The sequence below is a fragment of the Ctenocephalides felis genome, unplaced genomic scaffold, assembly GCF_003426905.1.
Source record: "Ctenocephalides felis isolate EL2017-DRISC unplaced genomic scaffold, ASM342690v1 CF-g0.4_SCAFFOLD_01886, whole genome shotgun sequence".
NCBI lineage: Eukaryota > Metazoa > Arthropoda > Insecta > Siphonaptera > Pulicidae > Ctenocephalides > Ctenocephalides felis.
The window spans coordinates 59,616,302-59,633,820 of NW_020538040.1; the positions used below are offsets into that span (position 1 = coordinate 59,616,302).

The window sequence follows — 17,519 nt, forward strand, 5'->3', positions numbered from 1 at the left end:
GGTACGGGAAGTTCCAGCAATTTGCCTTAAGGCACGATGCCCTAATTGCCTTAAGACAGAATTCCACTTACAGCTAGTTTATGGCTTATACTAGAGTTGAATTTTAGAAGTATATAATGAAGAATAGATAGAAAACTATCGAATAATTACATGCTGGAGGTAACCCTTCAAGTTTATTATTTGTTATTAATAAATCTTGGTATCACGTTTTCATTTTGATTTTTGACTTCGTGTTGCATCTTGTAATTCAATTTTTGTAATTAATTTATAAGTCTACCTACATCATTTCAATAATTGGTTTTATAACTTATCAAGGAATTTGTTTGAAACAATAGTATTTTTTGCTTTACAATATTTGTTACGGTTAATATAAATTTAAAAAAATTAATAAAAAAAACTTTAGCAATAATTGCCCAGTTGTTTTGATTATAATTTGATTTTAATTGAATCAATCGACTTAAATTCTAAATTGCCGAGTTTTAAAGCTCGCAATTAAATACTATATAATAAAATACTATATATAAAATGTTATTAGAAGGTTTCATCTACTAGTTGTTTCCGGAACTACAGCATAAAGACGACAAATATATGCTATATGAACAATATATAGTAGTACAGTATATAAATAGACACACACTCATGTATATATATATATATATATATATATATATATATATATGCATCATACTACACCATAAATACGTGTAGTATCTCTGCGAAGGTAAATGTTATCAGAACGTAATTTATTTATTTGCTACGTTAACGATGCCATTTTATGAATAGCTGTTAGTTTGATTACCCATGATTGATTTTCTGTTTTCACTCGTTTCCTGAATGCGACGAAAGTGACATTAAATCTTCATTATATGTTTAGACTTTATTTATTGTTTTTCTTTACATTCATAATAGAACATGGCCACACCTATTAGGTATATTTTATATTAAAATTCTTATTTAAGAATACAAAGGACAAACTGAAGACATTATTCACAAATATTTCAAAATCAGCTAGACCACTTTTTTCAAAAATTTCTTTCGCGTTTTCCTTTCCTTTTTTCGTGATTTTTCTTATAATTAGTGCAGCTAGATTTTTCTTTACTGGAATATCCATCTCTAATGTGCAACCAAATTACCACAGTTGATTGAATTCTAGTTTATTCTTGTATAAAAAGTCTCACAATCAGTGAAAAACGTAGATTAATCTAATTGGTTTTATCGATAGTATGGTAAATTTTATAATGCTTAAGATTTTTATTATTGAAATTATCAGAACTAGCAGTGTATGGCATCGTGCCTCAAGGCAAATTGCTGGAACTTCCCGTACCGTAATAAAATAATCAATGAATAGTCAATGTTCTCAAATAGATTATTATAAATAGTGTAACATATATGTATTACAGAAAAGTAAATAAATCTTAATCAATCGAAATTAAAACGAAGGGCATTGTCTAATATTTATAAGAATTATATAAACTAAATTGCAAACGTAAATGAGGCATATAAGTGAGCTTTAGAACTTTAGATACAATTAAAATTAAAATACAAATTATTTTCGTTATTCAAAAAAATATTTTTTGGAAATTAAAAAAATATATATTTTTTTCCCCCAAAAGCAACTGTTTTGTCAACATAAGCATGCTTGCTAATCACCACTCCTCCCCATTATTACGAATTAAATATTTTTTGGATTATTCGAATCGGATGCTCCGTACTCTCAAAAAATCGATTACTATTTTCAGCACTATTTGCTCCGTATCTCCGAAACAGCTGGAATTGCTTTTGTCAAAAACTAATCAGCACATCTACCTATCAATAAGAATCGAATGTTTTTTGAACCATTTTAATCGGTTGATCCGTGCGTCTGAAAACGTAGACGAAAAATTGTATCCATACACACACCTATTTTTTCTGAGGTGTGCCAAAATGTTCAGAAACCTCTGAAACGTAAAGATTTGTAAAAATTTTCAATTTCAATTTCAATTTTTGGACGATTACAATAACTTACCCTGCGAGAAGTTGAAAAGTATATGTTATTAGAATTATTAAAAAAGTGAAGCAAATAGGTAGTCTCTACGCAGACAACTTCGAGCTTTTGTAGGTGTGCAAGTAACATCACGCATATAACAGCAAAAATATGGGCATCACGAAAACTTATTAAAACATAAAACACTCATATTACCAGATTCTTCAGCGCCATCGACCAAAAGCATCAATCTTCATATGATTTTTATTTGATCTTGATTTCATTTCTTATGATCGATACACCGTATTACGTCTTATTATGAGATAGACAATAAGTAAAGGAGATTTCACTGAAATGAACAGTTCACGTATATTCATAATGAACATAAGTTGAAGTCAATTAGAATGAAACTAATGCGGAATTGCGAATCATATGAATTTCGAGTATAACAGGGATGTACAATATCTACAAGTACGAGATCAACTTTTCGAGATATTACTATAATGTGAGTAAAATCATACCTGATGTAATTTATGATCCATACAAGATTAACCTGCATGTATATTGTAATTTATGATTTATCGGTAATATTGTTAGAATACGCGCTAGTTGGTTAATAGGAGTTGTCAGTATATTGCTTATGCCAAAGCTCGTTTAAAATCCCTAATTTGAGAGTTCATTCTGGCTAGATTTTCCTACATATTTCGATAAGTAGGTTTTAGCATAAATACCAATAATGTTGTAATATTGTTACATCTGCAATTATTGATGCATGGGTGTTGAGTCGCTTCCATTCGCTTCAATTAACTTGTTTTAAAACTTACACATATAATTTAGTTAAATTCAACATAATATTAAACTTCTTATGTGTCAGTAAATCAACATTTTATTATTTGCCACCAAATGACATTTTTGACATACCTATAACAGTGTATAAGGCAGTGGCTTCCAACCTTTTCTTCCTTGCGCCCCCCTTTCGAAAGAAAAAAATTGGCGCCCCCCCCCTTATTTTTCTAATAATTTAATTTAAATATACTTAACTGAAATTATGCCAAATAATACACAATATTTTAAAAAAATACACACAAACATAACTATTGATTATAAGACAAAATAATTTTAAATTTAATGAAAACAAATCATAGAAAAATAATTATCACAACATTAAAAAAATGTAATGCGACGGTTGTGATTTCTAATCCATTCGTATTTGGACATATTTAGATTTTTAAAGTAATGCAAAAATTGGTTCCTTAGACTAGACATATGATTGATAATAAGATCTTTACTTACTTCCATACATCAGTAACACAAAGATGGTAAAAATTTCAAAGTTAGTTATTAAAAGTAAAATTAGTTTTCATACTAGCTATCCACAGTTTTATTTTTTTCATAAAAGCCGTAATCTTGTCTTTCTGAACAAAAGCATGAATTTGAGATCCTTGCATTGATTTATTTAAATCGCTTAGTCTTTGAAAAATATCAACTAAATCCGCAAATTTTGCGAAGAACTTCGTGTCCTAAAATAAACCTGCTTCATCTCTTTTGTTATCAGCAAGCAATATGGCAATTTCTCAGCATTTAAAATTAATATTTCAATTACTCAGCATTTAAAATTAATATTTTTGAAACAGCTTTGCGCCCCCTTAGGGGGGCGCGCCCCACAAATTATAAATCACTGGTATAAGGTGTTACATCTTATGTATAAAATTTTTCTGCACGGGTGTATAGTTTGATATTTCTCCTAAACGGTTATTTGGATTTTCATAATTCTTTTTAGAGTTTGTCAAAGGAAATTTTTAAGATTAAATAAATGGCAAAAATTACAAAAAAAAAAAAACACTTATCATTGTTCGACATTGAAAACATTTAAACTGTCATCTGCTAGAAATGTCAATTCACTTGAAATTTGAATTTAGCTGAATTATGAGCTTAGATAATATTAGAATATAATATACAAAAAATGTAATGTCTACATTATTATTTCCGAAAAACAGCTGAAATGTAACAGGAAATAAAATAATAGATAATACAGTCAACAGTATATGTTTGGCAGATAAATTATATAATTCAGTTTAATAAATAACGCAATAAGTCCAAAATTGCATATACATTATATTTTAAACTTATGGATGTCGCATTTTGGTTTACTCTATTAAATTATTAACAATACAAAAAAATATTTCTACTTATTAAAAAGTGATTTAGAATTTTGTTTTATGTGTCAAAAGTTCATTAGGTCTTAGGCGTGCCAGTTGATCAGAAAGTATTGAAACTTCTTTATGTATCATTATTTCACAACCAAAATAATTTGCATCGTTTTGACGAATATTTCTTTCAGTTGCAACATCAATTGATTGATTGAGAGTTCTGTTCCTTTTCTTTCGGATTACAATTACAAGACAATTAAAGAATTCGCGAGATAAGATTAATATGCATGTCTTGCAAACAATATTATGAAATATTTCTAAAATTTATCTCAATATCACAATTGCGATCGACGCATTCGCCATACCTGCTATTGTATACCTATATAGAAAGTGTACGGGTATGCTCTGGTACGAGAGAACACTTTAACAGCATTTGTTTAAAGATCAGTTGACCTTTTTATGTCTGGTTTCAATGAATGTAATTACTATGTAATGTAATTATTATTAGAAGCAATATTTTATATGTACGATACGTGAAATACAACCCGATGTAAAAGAATAAATAACTAGTGGTGTATGGCATCTTAACCTTAAAATTGCTGGAATTGCTTGGCCGTACCAAAAATTAAATTTTTTAAAAAAGATTTTTTGTTTGAGAAATTTTAAATTTTTGGTAAAAAAATGATTTTTTTTTTATTTTGCAATATTTTGGAAACTTTGAATTTTTTTTCAAAGCAATCGCGATGCTTTAACCGCATCGAGACAAACGACGTTACGGAACCCATAGAAATGTAAAGAAAATTAAATCATATCCATAAAATATCTGATAATTTAACGTGCATATGTCTAATGATAATTTTTGACCGCCAAATGGCATTTTTTGGCTTTTTTTTACTAGACCTCCGAAACCGCTAAACCTGCCTTCCCAAAAATTTAATCAGTTCTTTAACTTATCAATATAAGTAAAATGTTTTTTGAATTATTAAAGTCGGGCTGAGTTACAGATTTGGCACTTTTTGTTAAACCCACCTTTAAACTGATTCTCGCACTCTCAAAAACTAATCAGCATGTCTCCTTATCAATAGGATTCGTATGTTTTTTGAATCAATCAAAATGTTCCCGAAAATTTCGGGGATACGAAGCAACGACAGCGAAAAGGGAAAATCAGGATTTTGAGAGAATCAAGCATCCGATTTGAATGATTAAATTCTTAATGACGAAATCACGCGGTGATTAGTTTTTGGCAAAGACAGGCCCAGTCGTTTCAGTGATAATGGCTAAAAGTGTAAAAATGACAGTTTTTAAAAGAACTAAGCTTTCGATTTAAAATGTCAAAAGATTTTTTATTTAATTTTCATTTTATTAAATTTCAAAGATGATTTAGATTTTAATTTAAATTTTAGCTAAAGTTCGAAAATTCACTTCATATACTTAAAATAAATAATTTAAACTTTGCAATTCAGTTTAAAAAAATCTTAAAAACATGAGAAAAGTTTTCCTTCATTCAAACTCTGCTTGATCATGTTTTTTTTCTGGGAAACACGATTTTCCCATTTGAAAGCACTTATATTTTGTCCATAAAATATGAATAATTGAAGTTGCAGTATTTATAATAATCAATTTGACAGCATTTAAAATTCCGCGAATATTACGGTACGGGTTCCAGTAATTTGCCTTAAGGCACGATGCCATGCATCACTAGATCAACTGCATATTACATTAAAAATAATATACAATAATTGGTTACTTATTTTTCTTAAGTAAGCAAAGTCATTATAAGTATAATACATACTTAGATCCTATTATATTGAATGTTCTACATAGAATTTTGATTTGTTCAAATTTTATTACAATGACTTTACATATATATGTACCTATTATTTCTATTATAACTACTATTAATTCATTATACTACTATAAATATATTTGATTACCTTATTTGGTATTCAATCGGTGTTTTATACAAAGTACCTCGATTAGATCAGCTATGAACTGAACGGATATGCACGCTTTGATACAGATAATATAAATGTCAACTATAACGGTAAATATTAGCATTTCTAAGAGACAATTCTCTCAACAGCTGATTTGTTTACATAAGTAAATTTGATGCAAAAATATTCCCGAAATGCACTACAATTGATAAATTTAACAATTGCATCGGTTGACTAACCATTGCTGCATGTCGTCGGTTTGTCTAACAATGCACACTGATGTTATCTATTACATCTCTTACATAAATTAAATTCATCTCTGAAACACCTTTTTTTTAACTTCCCGTAGGGAAGTTATAGTGATGGGCCGAAAATCGAAAATGAAAATTTTTGCATTTCTTCACGTTTTGAAGGTTTCTGAACATTTTGGCATATCTCAGATAAAATGTGTGTGTGTGTTTTGTGTGTCCGCATTTTTTATCCACGTTTTAGAGCGCACGGAACAACCGATTTGAATTCAAAAAACATTAGATTCCTATCAATAGGGAGATGTGGTGATTAGTTTTTGGATTTTTTTTTTAAATTTTGTTTTTATTTTCGAAAAAAAATTTTTTTTGAATATCGAAAATGATTCAGATTTTGATTTTAATTCGAGCTAAAGTTCTAAAGCTCACTAATATACTTCAAATGCTATTCTTAATATATAATTTTCATAAATATTAGACAGTGTCCTATATTTTAAATTTGTAAACATATATAAGTTACAGTATCTATTTGAAAACATTTAATATTCCTAGAATTTTTCATTACGGTACGGGAAGTTCCAGAAATTTGCCTTAAGGCACAATGCCATACACAACTAGTTCATTTAATAATTGCAATATGTACCTATCAAAACTTCTTACTTTTTTGAAAAATAAACTAAATCTAAACTACAAGACGTTTAATGTTCGGTAAAATATCAAGCTAGTGAGCTATTATTGGGCTTGAATATCCAATTTTAAGCTAATGTGATAAAAGGTTGTTAGATTACAATAAATATTTTATATAATGTGTTGATATATATTTTTGCTATATATGTTGATGAGACAAATCACGATCTCAAAACGTTTGTAATTTAGTACTCTATGAATTAAAGTTAGTGTAAAAATAGAGTGTAGTGTGTTTATATTTACAAAATTCATTTCAGCAATGTTAAATACTATTCTTCTTAATCGATTTACTTGAAAAACGAAAATTATTCTAAATTTTCAAGTCAATATGCGATCTATATTAATGCCCAGGTGGAATACAATCAGTCTTTTTTTGAAATTAATATTTTGACAAAAAGGCTTATTTAGTTTAAAAATAATTCGGACCGACTTTGTGTAAATAATTTTGGATAATTTAGTTTAAATATAATTCGGACCGACTTCGTGTTAATAATTTTGGATTCATTGCATTAAAAGACGCAAAAAACAAGAACATTGCCTTTTTTTTAATTTTATTGGCCTCCGCTTTACAGCATTTTTAGCGACCTACATTATTCATATTATTTTTCATCATATTCTATACAATTCTTACATATATATTTCTTATACATTCATCATATATATACTATCTCTTCTTATATCCTAATCTTCCATTCAATTTTCTTTCTTAAATTCCATTCAATTTTAATTCTTCTTCTTGATTCTCAAATATGTTCTTCTCATCTTTTAAACTAAACTTCTTTTTTCCTTCTTACTTCTAATACAATTTTTTCTTGTATTCTACAAATTAATAATTCTTAATCTATTTTAATATTTTATATTTTTAATTCTGGTATTGCTGGAGATTCGAACCGAATTCCTCTAGCGTGTGAGTCGAGAACGCTACTGAGTGAGCTATTCCCGCCACTTCCATTAGAACAACTTAATTTTAAAAATGTTACACAATTAATTTTGGGTTTAGATCTTTGTGTCATGTTTATATGATTAATGATGAATCAGATTATGGTTTCTTTCGTGTTTATAAAATTATATATCGAAACTCAACTCAACTATAATTAAAAAATTTGGAATTCATGGGAGCAAATGCGCTTTACTTTATCTTTTGTGAAATTTTATGGTAATGAGATTTCTAGACTACCATCACTGTAACTCGAAAAATAACGTCTATCCTGATTGTTATGTAAATTGTCTTAAATGTTGAGAAAAAGATTTTTATGCAAAATATCAATGACTACTCTCATATTATATGTTTATCCACGCGCCATACTGATTGCGGTTTCGCATGTAACATTCATAGACTTTATAATACATTATTTAGTATATATTATATATTATATAGTACATTATAATGTGTTATAAAGTATATGCAGTCATTACATTGTCAGTTTCTTTGCATCCAGTTCTATGTATCGGATATGATTAATTCGAGCTTCAAATCGATTCCCGGGATACAATTGTTTCTAATTCATAGATGGGATTTACGATATCATAATCCTTAATTTTTTTTTGATTTTTTTTATTTTTGAAATATAAAAACATTCCTTCCCCAAAAACTAATAATTTCTTACTTTGTCAACAAAAGCACATTCTTTTTTTAATCATTCTCATCGGAAGCTCCGTTCTCTTAAAAACGGTAATTTTCAGCACTTTAATTTTTCCAAACGGTTAGACCTGTCTTTGCTAAAAACTAATCAACATGTCTCTCCATCAGTAAGAATAAAATATTTTTTAATCATTCGAATCGGATGCCCCGTTCTCGCCAAAGTCGAATTCTAATTTTCTGCACTATTTGTTTCGCAGCTACGAAACGGCTAGACCTGTCTTTGCTAGAAACTAATTAGCATGTCTCCCATTTATCAAAGATAATAAAAAACGGCCTGGCCGATCTCTACCGAAAACCAATTAGCACGATCCTCAACTGATGTTTCTCGAACAATTTCTAAATTTTGAAAATCATTTAGGATTTCTTGCAAAATGTGAACGAATAATTTTGTAGTTTCTAAAAAACGGGTTGCCGATCGCTTCGCAAAACTAATCAACGCCAGTCTTGTTCAAATGGTGTTTCAATGTTTGAAATCGGTTTAACCGCCTTTGAGAAAATGTAAATGAAAAACAATTCGGATTCAGAAAAATTTTCTGGCGAAAACATAAACTTTTCCTTCGGGTATGTTAAGAAACGACAGGACGAGGAAGTAATTGTCAAAAATGGACTTTATCAATATTATTATTAACACACTAAAAAATTGTTAATAATAGTATTGTTAAAAAAGTTCCAAGTTCGAATAGATTTTGTGTAATATTTATAATAGCCTTTATTTTACGTGCATGCTAACGAAAACGCACATACATATCGATTTCAATTATCAAATCTGATCATGAATATCGAGTCCTCTACTATTAAATTTCGTATGGTTAATTAATCTTGAATTATATAATAAATTGCAAACGTTCATTGTCTGTCGGAGACAGACTGTTCACATTTGCATCTGTATTAGCATAATATCCATAATATATTTCATAAAATATTTGTCGCTGGCATTAACTATAAATAGACTTTATATACTGATCAACCTATCAATTACAAAATTAAAAAAATATCAATGATTTAATGATTTGATTGCGGTATTTGGAAAGCAACTTTTTTTAAATATGTATTTTTGCATATTATTAATTCTGTGAAATGACTCGCATATAACGTGTTTTATTCAACTGCTCCATATCTAAATGTAGTGAAAGTGCTCCGATTTATTTCAGCTTTATAACCGCTCGAAATGCGTCTGGCTGTTAAAGTTGTAAAATTATATATATATATATATATATATATATATATACATATATAATTAAGTTTTTGAGATAGCTAATTTTGGCCATTTTATTTTTCTTAACCAAAAGCCTTCTTTTAAAAAAAAATGATATAATATTTTTGTTTTATCGTTTCGGGAATATGAAATGTACTGTTCTTCAGGAATTAGCACATCTATAACTTACAGTAATAATTATTATAATTTTTAGTAAACGTACAAATAAATGTTTATTGAGTTAGTAATTTTTAAAATCTTTTCAGTTTCATTAACATGAATACCTTGATGAAGAGGACAGTCCATAGTCCCATAGAAAATATCCCAAATGAATCCTTTCGTCCTCTTTGAGACATTACCACCTGAACCATAAACCGTACAAGTCATACATCGTAATCAATCTTTGCCCGGCTAAAAACAGAAAAAGAAGGGATTGCAATAAATGCAAAAGTCTTTTTTTACCAGAGGATCATTTGGTCTGTTTTTAGCAATTATTTCTTGCATACATGAAGTTGAATTTAGAAGCCAATCACCTTTGATAAGTTTTAATTTTTTTTTTTGCTTGACCCAATGATGCTTGAGAAATAGTACTATTTTGTCCAATGAATAAGTATGTCAATTTGTCTGAAATTGAATAAGAATTAATAATTAATTAAAATTTGACCAAACTTCTGACTAATGCAATAAGATTGATTAAAATCACTAGTACTGGCTTAAGTTAATTGAAATAATTACGAATATCCATAAATAGGTCCCAAAATACATGAGAAAAACGCCTTCAAATTAATATTCAATGCGCGAAATACGTTTGAGTTGATTACTGCTACAAGACTGTGAAAATGACGCTAAACATCTGACAAGATTATTATTATGACTTTCTTCATGTTACTAAAACTAGCCACATGTCAAGATTGGTAAACCATGCAAATGAACTTGCAAAAAACCTACTGTCTGCAAACACTATCAAAAGACTAAAAAGATTAGACCCTTTCAATTTAGTATAGTTAATTCACAATTTAGATTTATAATTATTTTCTGCGCATATTATACAAACTTAAAATACTACCAATGGGTAGTATTTTGAAATATTATTTAATTAACTTTCCGTAGGGCAAGTTATAGTAATCGCAAAAAAATCGAAAATGAAAATTTTTATATATCTTTACGTTTCAAAGGTTTCTGAATATTTTGGCATACCTTAGAAAATATGGTATGTGTGTGTGTGTGCAGATACAAATTTTCGTCGACGATTTCGGGAACACCGTTCAACCGATTAGAATAATTCAAAAAGCATTCGATTCGTATTGATAAGGAGAAGTGCTGATTAGTTTTTGACGAAGGCAGGTCTAGCCGTTCCGAAGATACGAAGGCACGATGCCATGCGCCCCACTAGTTATTTTAGTCATTTTAATTACTGAATGCCTTCTAGGCAGTTGTAATTTGATGGAAATATAAAAAAAACTAAAACTAGCCGGTTTTTAAATAAAGCCACATCACATTTACCACAACCCTTTTTTCTAATTGACAATTATATAACTCTTCTGCTAATTATTTAAATAATAATAATATAATATTATTTTCGAATTTTCGATTATTGTGCGATGTGATAATTTGATAGTGTATTTGAAGTATTTTGCAGGCCAATCGTCAAATTAAAAACAGATTAAAATAGATTTTTTTTTCTGGTATAGTAGGTGTTACTATGCACAGACACAACGAGCGAACAACAGGCAATATTAGGAGGCCAATATGTGTTCCTTTAATTTCTCTTTTTATTAATTACTATTAGTTATGTTCTTGTGTACAAGTCTAGTGTTTAATACATTTTATATATTTTTTTGTGTTTTTCCTGGTTTGATTTCTGAATGATGACACACATTAAAAGTGTCGAAACGTTTATTCGAAATTATCTATTTTAATCTTTATTTAATTCGACAATTGGGCTGCAAAATACTTCAAATATGTATCAACGACGATGAAACTATCATCATATACATATATATATATATATATATATATATATACATATTTATATATATATATATATATATATATATATATATATATATAAGTATAAAATATAATTCTTACGTGCACCGATGTTGTCAGTGAATCTCATAACTTCGTTCGGTTTACAGCCCCAAATACTGCACGTTAGATACGTCCTGCTGTCAAGCCTTTATTAGTCGGCTAAACTGCTCGAAACCAACGACACAGCCTTACGCTACCCATTTCCGAATCGACGCGGAAACCAGGGAAATAGCACGAGGAACTCACGTCTATATACTTGGCACCGCGATGGTAGAAATCAGCAAAACTAATTGTATGAGACTATTAATTCCGATCGAGCACATATTTTTGTAAAGGTATTGGTGATGATTTTGTTATATACTTAATTGGGCAAAAAATAAGCATATTTAAAGCGGATTGCGATCCGCTTCCATACTACGAAAAAAATCAAAATTAAAATTTTTTTTTTGAATTTTTCTTTTTTGTATCGCAGAGCAAAAAAATCACAGATTCCGAAACAAATTTTAAACTTTTGAAAAAGTGACCTGTGGTCACCCCATAAAATTGGCAACCTCTCTGAAAAGGGGTTAAAAAATAATTTTTTTGTATTTTTTTGTTGTTTTATATTAAAGTAAGCGAGCAAAATATTGGGCATTTTCAAAATTGTCATTTTTTTTTAATGGAAAAATTTGGGAATTTTCCTATGCGTGAAAATCTTTGATGGGCAAAACTTTTCCAAAAATTAATTGCATCATTTGACAGCAAAAAAATCACTGATAACGATAGTAAAAAGAAATTTTAATTATTTTGCATTTTTAAAGGGGTCGGTGCTGACTATATATATAGTTAGCACCGAATTTGGCCCCACCCATTTATCTCGAGAACGGAAAGAGCAAAAAAATTTTAGTTTGCACCAATCGACAACAAAAAAATCGTCAAAAAATCAGGTCATATTAGATTTTCCAATTTTTACCATCGCGGTGCCAAGTATATAGACGTGAGGAACTCGAACTCAAGGAATACGCCCGCTGCCAGCGATCTCTTGCGGGTGGGCCGCATACGAGCATGACAGGCACCACGCACCTTCGAACTGCCCAATTATTGATCAAAAACTACGGATTTTGATCAATATTTGGGAGTAATTTTGCCATCGTTCTGTTCCAACGGTCTTAAAGACTGGGCCAGCAAAAGGCCTGACACAAATGGCTAAAGTACAATTCGACCACACCGGGAACGTTCGCTCGTTTCAAACGCGCAAGACCTTCGGGCGTGCTGCAAATGCAGAATATTATAATATTGTGGGAAATATATTTTATATTATTTATAGAAATATGTTGAGTTTAGGAAACAATATAATAATATAAGGAATATAAACATATATGAACAATGCATCTTTGCATTTTTTTCATTTTTTTTATCATTTTTGAACAGCAATCACAACCTTACGTCCTATGAGCTGTTGGGCTGAAACTTCTCCTTCCTTCGTATTTTTTTAGATGGTAACCCAATGGTTAATCCATCCATATTTGATGATTTTTGTTATTATAATTAATCTAATAGGGCTGACATTTTATTGGTGCAGCAATGCCGGATTAAGGGCTATTTTCACTTGGAAACATATTGCTATCTATATTTTCAAGTAAAAATCGTTGTCACTGCTACCTGACAACAGGCTGCTCGAAGTGGGTATCGAACCAGGGACCTCTGAAACAAGTCCCGTCGCTCTTAACCGCTTACCTACGGGCGAGCCCTCATCTTCGCATGATGCTAAAGTTTATGGTTTTAACGAACATCCCACTATACATAAAAACGATACAAGATGACTTGAAACGCCGAGAGAACACATAACGTAATATTATAAAATTGGATTTTCTGGCGATAAATCTCTTTTCGCAAAATTAATAATAAAAAATAAAACTCATATTTCGAGAATTAAAAACTCCACAGTTTTTATTTTTGTCAAATGAACTGTGATATACTGTCAATATGTGTATAAAAATGATTTTTTTTATCTATTTCTAAATTATTTGAACAACAATTAAAATTGAGTCATATAAGTTGTTGCAATGATTTTTAGTTAGTTAAAACTACGTCAGTGTTATACATGGCAACCCAACAGTGATTCCATCGCTATGTGATGATATTTTATTACTACAAATTCTGTAAAAGTAATATTTTTTTATAAACATTGCTTCGCCGGTCAAGGCTATTTCCACTGGGAAACATATTGCTATCTATATTTTGAAGTAAAAACCGATGTCACAGCAGCTTGACATCAGACTGTTGAACGCGGCATAAAATGGGATCTTTATAATTCACGGGGTAGTATATAAAACTGAATAAATTTGTTTTTTGTATTTACCCAATTGCATATGCATAAATTTAAAATGCTGTAAAGTATATTTGATCAATTCATCAATAGCTTGGTTACAGCTAGTATTGATTTGTCGATTTGTTATACATTCAAACAGGTGTTGACTGTAGTTTTAATTTAATAAAAAGTGGTTTGCCAATGGAGTCCTCTATAAATGAAATATAGTTTAAAGAACAAAAAGTTCACATTTAAAATAAATTCTCGTCACATTTGAAAGAGTTCGTTGTGAAAAATATATTTACCGTCGAAGAAAATGCTGCTTGCATATTTGTCATATCCAAATGTTATTGGAGTAGATCAACGCATTCGGCATGACAGCACGAATTGTTAATTCAATAAACAGTGCTTATCTTCGCCACATGCAATCATATAGAAAGTGTTCCGCTTTGATTATTATATAATATACAATATACCTACGTGCACGATGCGTATAATTACCTTTGCAAATATTTATTGTTTTCTTCGATGATGATCTGGCTAGAAATTGAAAATATTTATATTTATACTTCATTCTTCAGTGTCATCGTATCTAATGATATCTTATTACCGAGGTACAACAAGTAGATTACCATCTTCAGTAAAAGAACCACTTCTTATGATAGTAATGAGCTAATTCGCATTGGTAAAATATACCATATCATTAGTTTGTTAAATTGAATGTTGTACAGAGGTACAACTTAACTATTAGCTGAATTCAAACCACTTTCGGTGCGTTTCGTGCGAGATGTGATATATGTACATTAGGGCGGATCGATTTAAAAGTCTCTCAGGCACATATAATTTTTGGATACTAGGGATCAAAATAAGATACTTTGCTGAAGAAACTATACCTCTAAAATGAATTCTGATGTCCCGTGCATTGACCCAAAGATTGGGATTGAATTTTGAAAAATTCCGTTTTAATTCACTTAGAGTGCTCCAATTGCGTCCAACAAACCCCAACTAACTTTGGAAAGCCGATCCACCCATACCTATGGTTCACCCCCTGGGACCTCCCCTTAGAGGTCTCCCATATAAATATTGCAAAAAATCATCGTTTTTGGTATTTTATTCAGCGAAAAATGTTTTTTTTTTAAACAATTTTTTAGATATTAATTCAAATACATACAAAAAAAAATACTAAATTTCTTCTTCGTTTCAATTTTCCAATGCATTTTGTCTCTGCGCTTCTATGCTAGCTAGAGGCTGTTACGGCGACGATATTAGAGAGCCGTGCAAAATTTTCCAGACTTGAAACTAAAAAAGACTTCAAACAATAGTTTATGATTTTACATAGTTTTAATTACATATCTTATGTTTAAATAAATTTTATAATAACAATAAATTGCAGATTTTTGTCATGTTGAAGTACCCAAAATGATGCAACTTTTGTGTGGGGGACCTCTAAATGGAGGTCCCAGGGGGTGAACCATGGGCATGGGTAGTTCGACCTTCCAAAGTTACTGGGGGTCGGTTATACATTCAGACATTATTAAGACGCTCTAAATGAGCCAAAACAGGATTTTTTAAAATTTGACCCAATCTTTGGGTGAATGCACGAGACATCAGAATTCATTTTAGAGATATGGTTTCTTCGGCAAAGTATCTTATTTTGATCACTAGTATACGAAAATCATATGTGACTTTTTACCCATACAAATCGACCCGCCCCAATGTACATATATTGTATTTTCAAACAAAGTTTTTGTAGTATAAGAGAAAAGAACCGTAATATACTGACCAGCAAACCGAAGGATAGCCAAAAAAAACAATATAAATTATTAAAGATTTTGGTTGTAAAGCGATACAGTCAAAAGTCGATTTTTATTTCTCAATACCACTGTCACAGATGTTTTATCTATTATTTTAAGATGTTTTCTCTTAGTCCCGAAGTCAAATTTCATTACAATTTTAACGATTTTTATTAAATATCAGAGATAAATTCGAGAAGTTTACGTATATATTTATTTGGTTCGTGTTAAGTTCAAAAATCTTAAATGAAATCAAAACAATTCTTTTTAAACTAATATTAATATTTTTTGTAACACGTAACCATTTCATCATTTGATCCAATTTTAAGATTTGATGAAAACCAAATTTAAACACGCACACACGGGCATAATTGGATTTATGAATACAGGACATTTAAAAGAAATACACTTGTTCCACTCCGGAAACTAGAGCAATTCCTTCGCCCGAAATGCAGATTTATCATTCCTTTATTCAATATACCAGTTTCCAAAATTGAGTACAAATTCTTGGAACCAGAATTTTTATAGTCAAAGATTTATAACTATTTCAATTTTAATAGAAAATACACTCTGTGTTGATGATGTAAGAACAAAAAAAGTTTACTGAAATATTGGAAAAATTGGGTGACACTGTTTTAAGAAAATATATAAAATAATTCGTAAAATATAAAATAATTCGTCGAATATAAAGTAATATATATATATATATATATATATATATATATATTGTTGCGACCCAATGGTTTAACTATAACTAATATATTACTAACTATAATATACGCTGCGCATATATCCGATTCTCAGTTTCTCAACATTGTATTCATCCCAAGAACTGTTGTTACATTGTATTAAGTCATATCGAGTAACAAAAGTATTAAATAATCAAACTAGGACCGATGAACTTTTTCCAAATGCGTACGTGATCCTCAGCATACGACGCAGTAATTCCTATGAATTTCGATCGGAAAATCACATACTTTGCACTCATACATATAAGGAAACTACTGTCCCTGATTATTAAATGAAAAGGCTATATAAAGCCGAAATGGAATTTTAAGTTGTTCAGTTGTGTAATTTTCGTATAGACGACAGCATCTCAGAGTATTAATGAACGGGAAAATAAAAGTATACATGAAAAATATTGTGTTTAATTTAAACTTATTATGATATTACAATAACATCTAACGAAATTGGTTGATGAAGAGAAAAGCTAATCGGCGCCCAACAATATATATGTATATAAGATTTAGTAGTTAATTTTGATGTTGAAATATATGAGTGAGTTCTTGAGGTCGATACATCAAACAAAATCTGGCGATTACTGAATGATAACACACATCAAGTGTCGAAACGTTTAATGGAATAAATAATTTTGTTATTTAATCTTTTTTTAATTCGATGATTGGGCTGCAAAAATATTACAAATATGTATCAACGTCGACAAAATTATCATCATATATATATATATATATATATATATATATATATATATATATATATATATATATATATATATATATATATAATATATAATTATATATATATATATATACATATACAAATATAAATTGTCAATGAGTTATATAAGA

At 29.6% G+C, this 17,519-nt stretch overlaps 1 protein-coding gene across 4 annotated transcripts in view; it reads right to left on the reverse strand.

Annotated features, from left to right (window-relative positions):
• The window catches only part of LOC113378086 (actin cytoskeleton-regulatory complex protein PAN1), a 36,112-nt gene extending 24,127 nt beyond the window's left edge, over window positions 1–11,985 (reverse strand). For 2 of the 4 annotated variants that reach the window (XM_026618602.1, XM_026618598.1), the window contains exons 1-2: window positions 11,908–11,985; window positions 10,101–10,440 (exon numbers count right to left, since the gene is read on the reverse strand). In XM_026618602.1, the coding sequence (XP_026474387.1) occupies window positions 10,101–10,187 (87 nt within the window). In that variant the 5' untranslated portion in view covers window positions 10,188–10,440; window positions 11,908–11,985. The remainder of the gene's footprint in view (window positions 1–10,100; window positions 10,441–11,907) is intronic. The other 2 variants (XM_026618599.1, XM_026618600.1) reach the window with 2 other exon arrangements.
• Window positions 11,986–17,519: the final 5,534 nt, after the last annotated feature.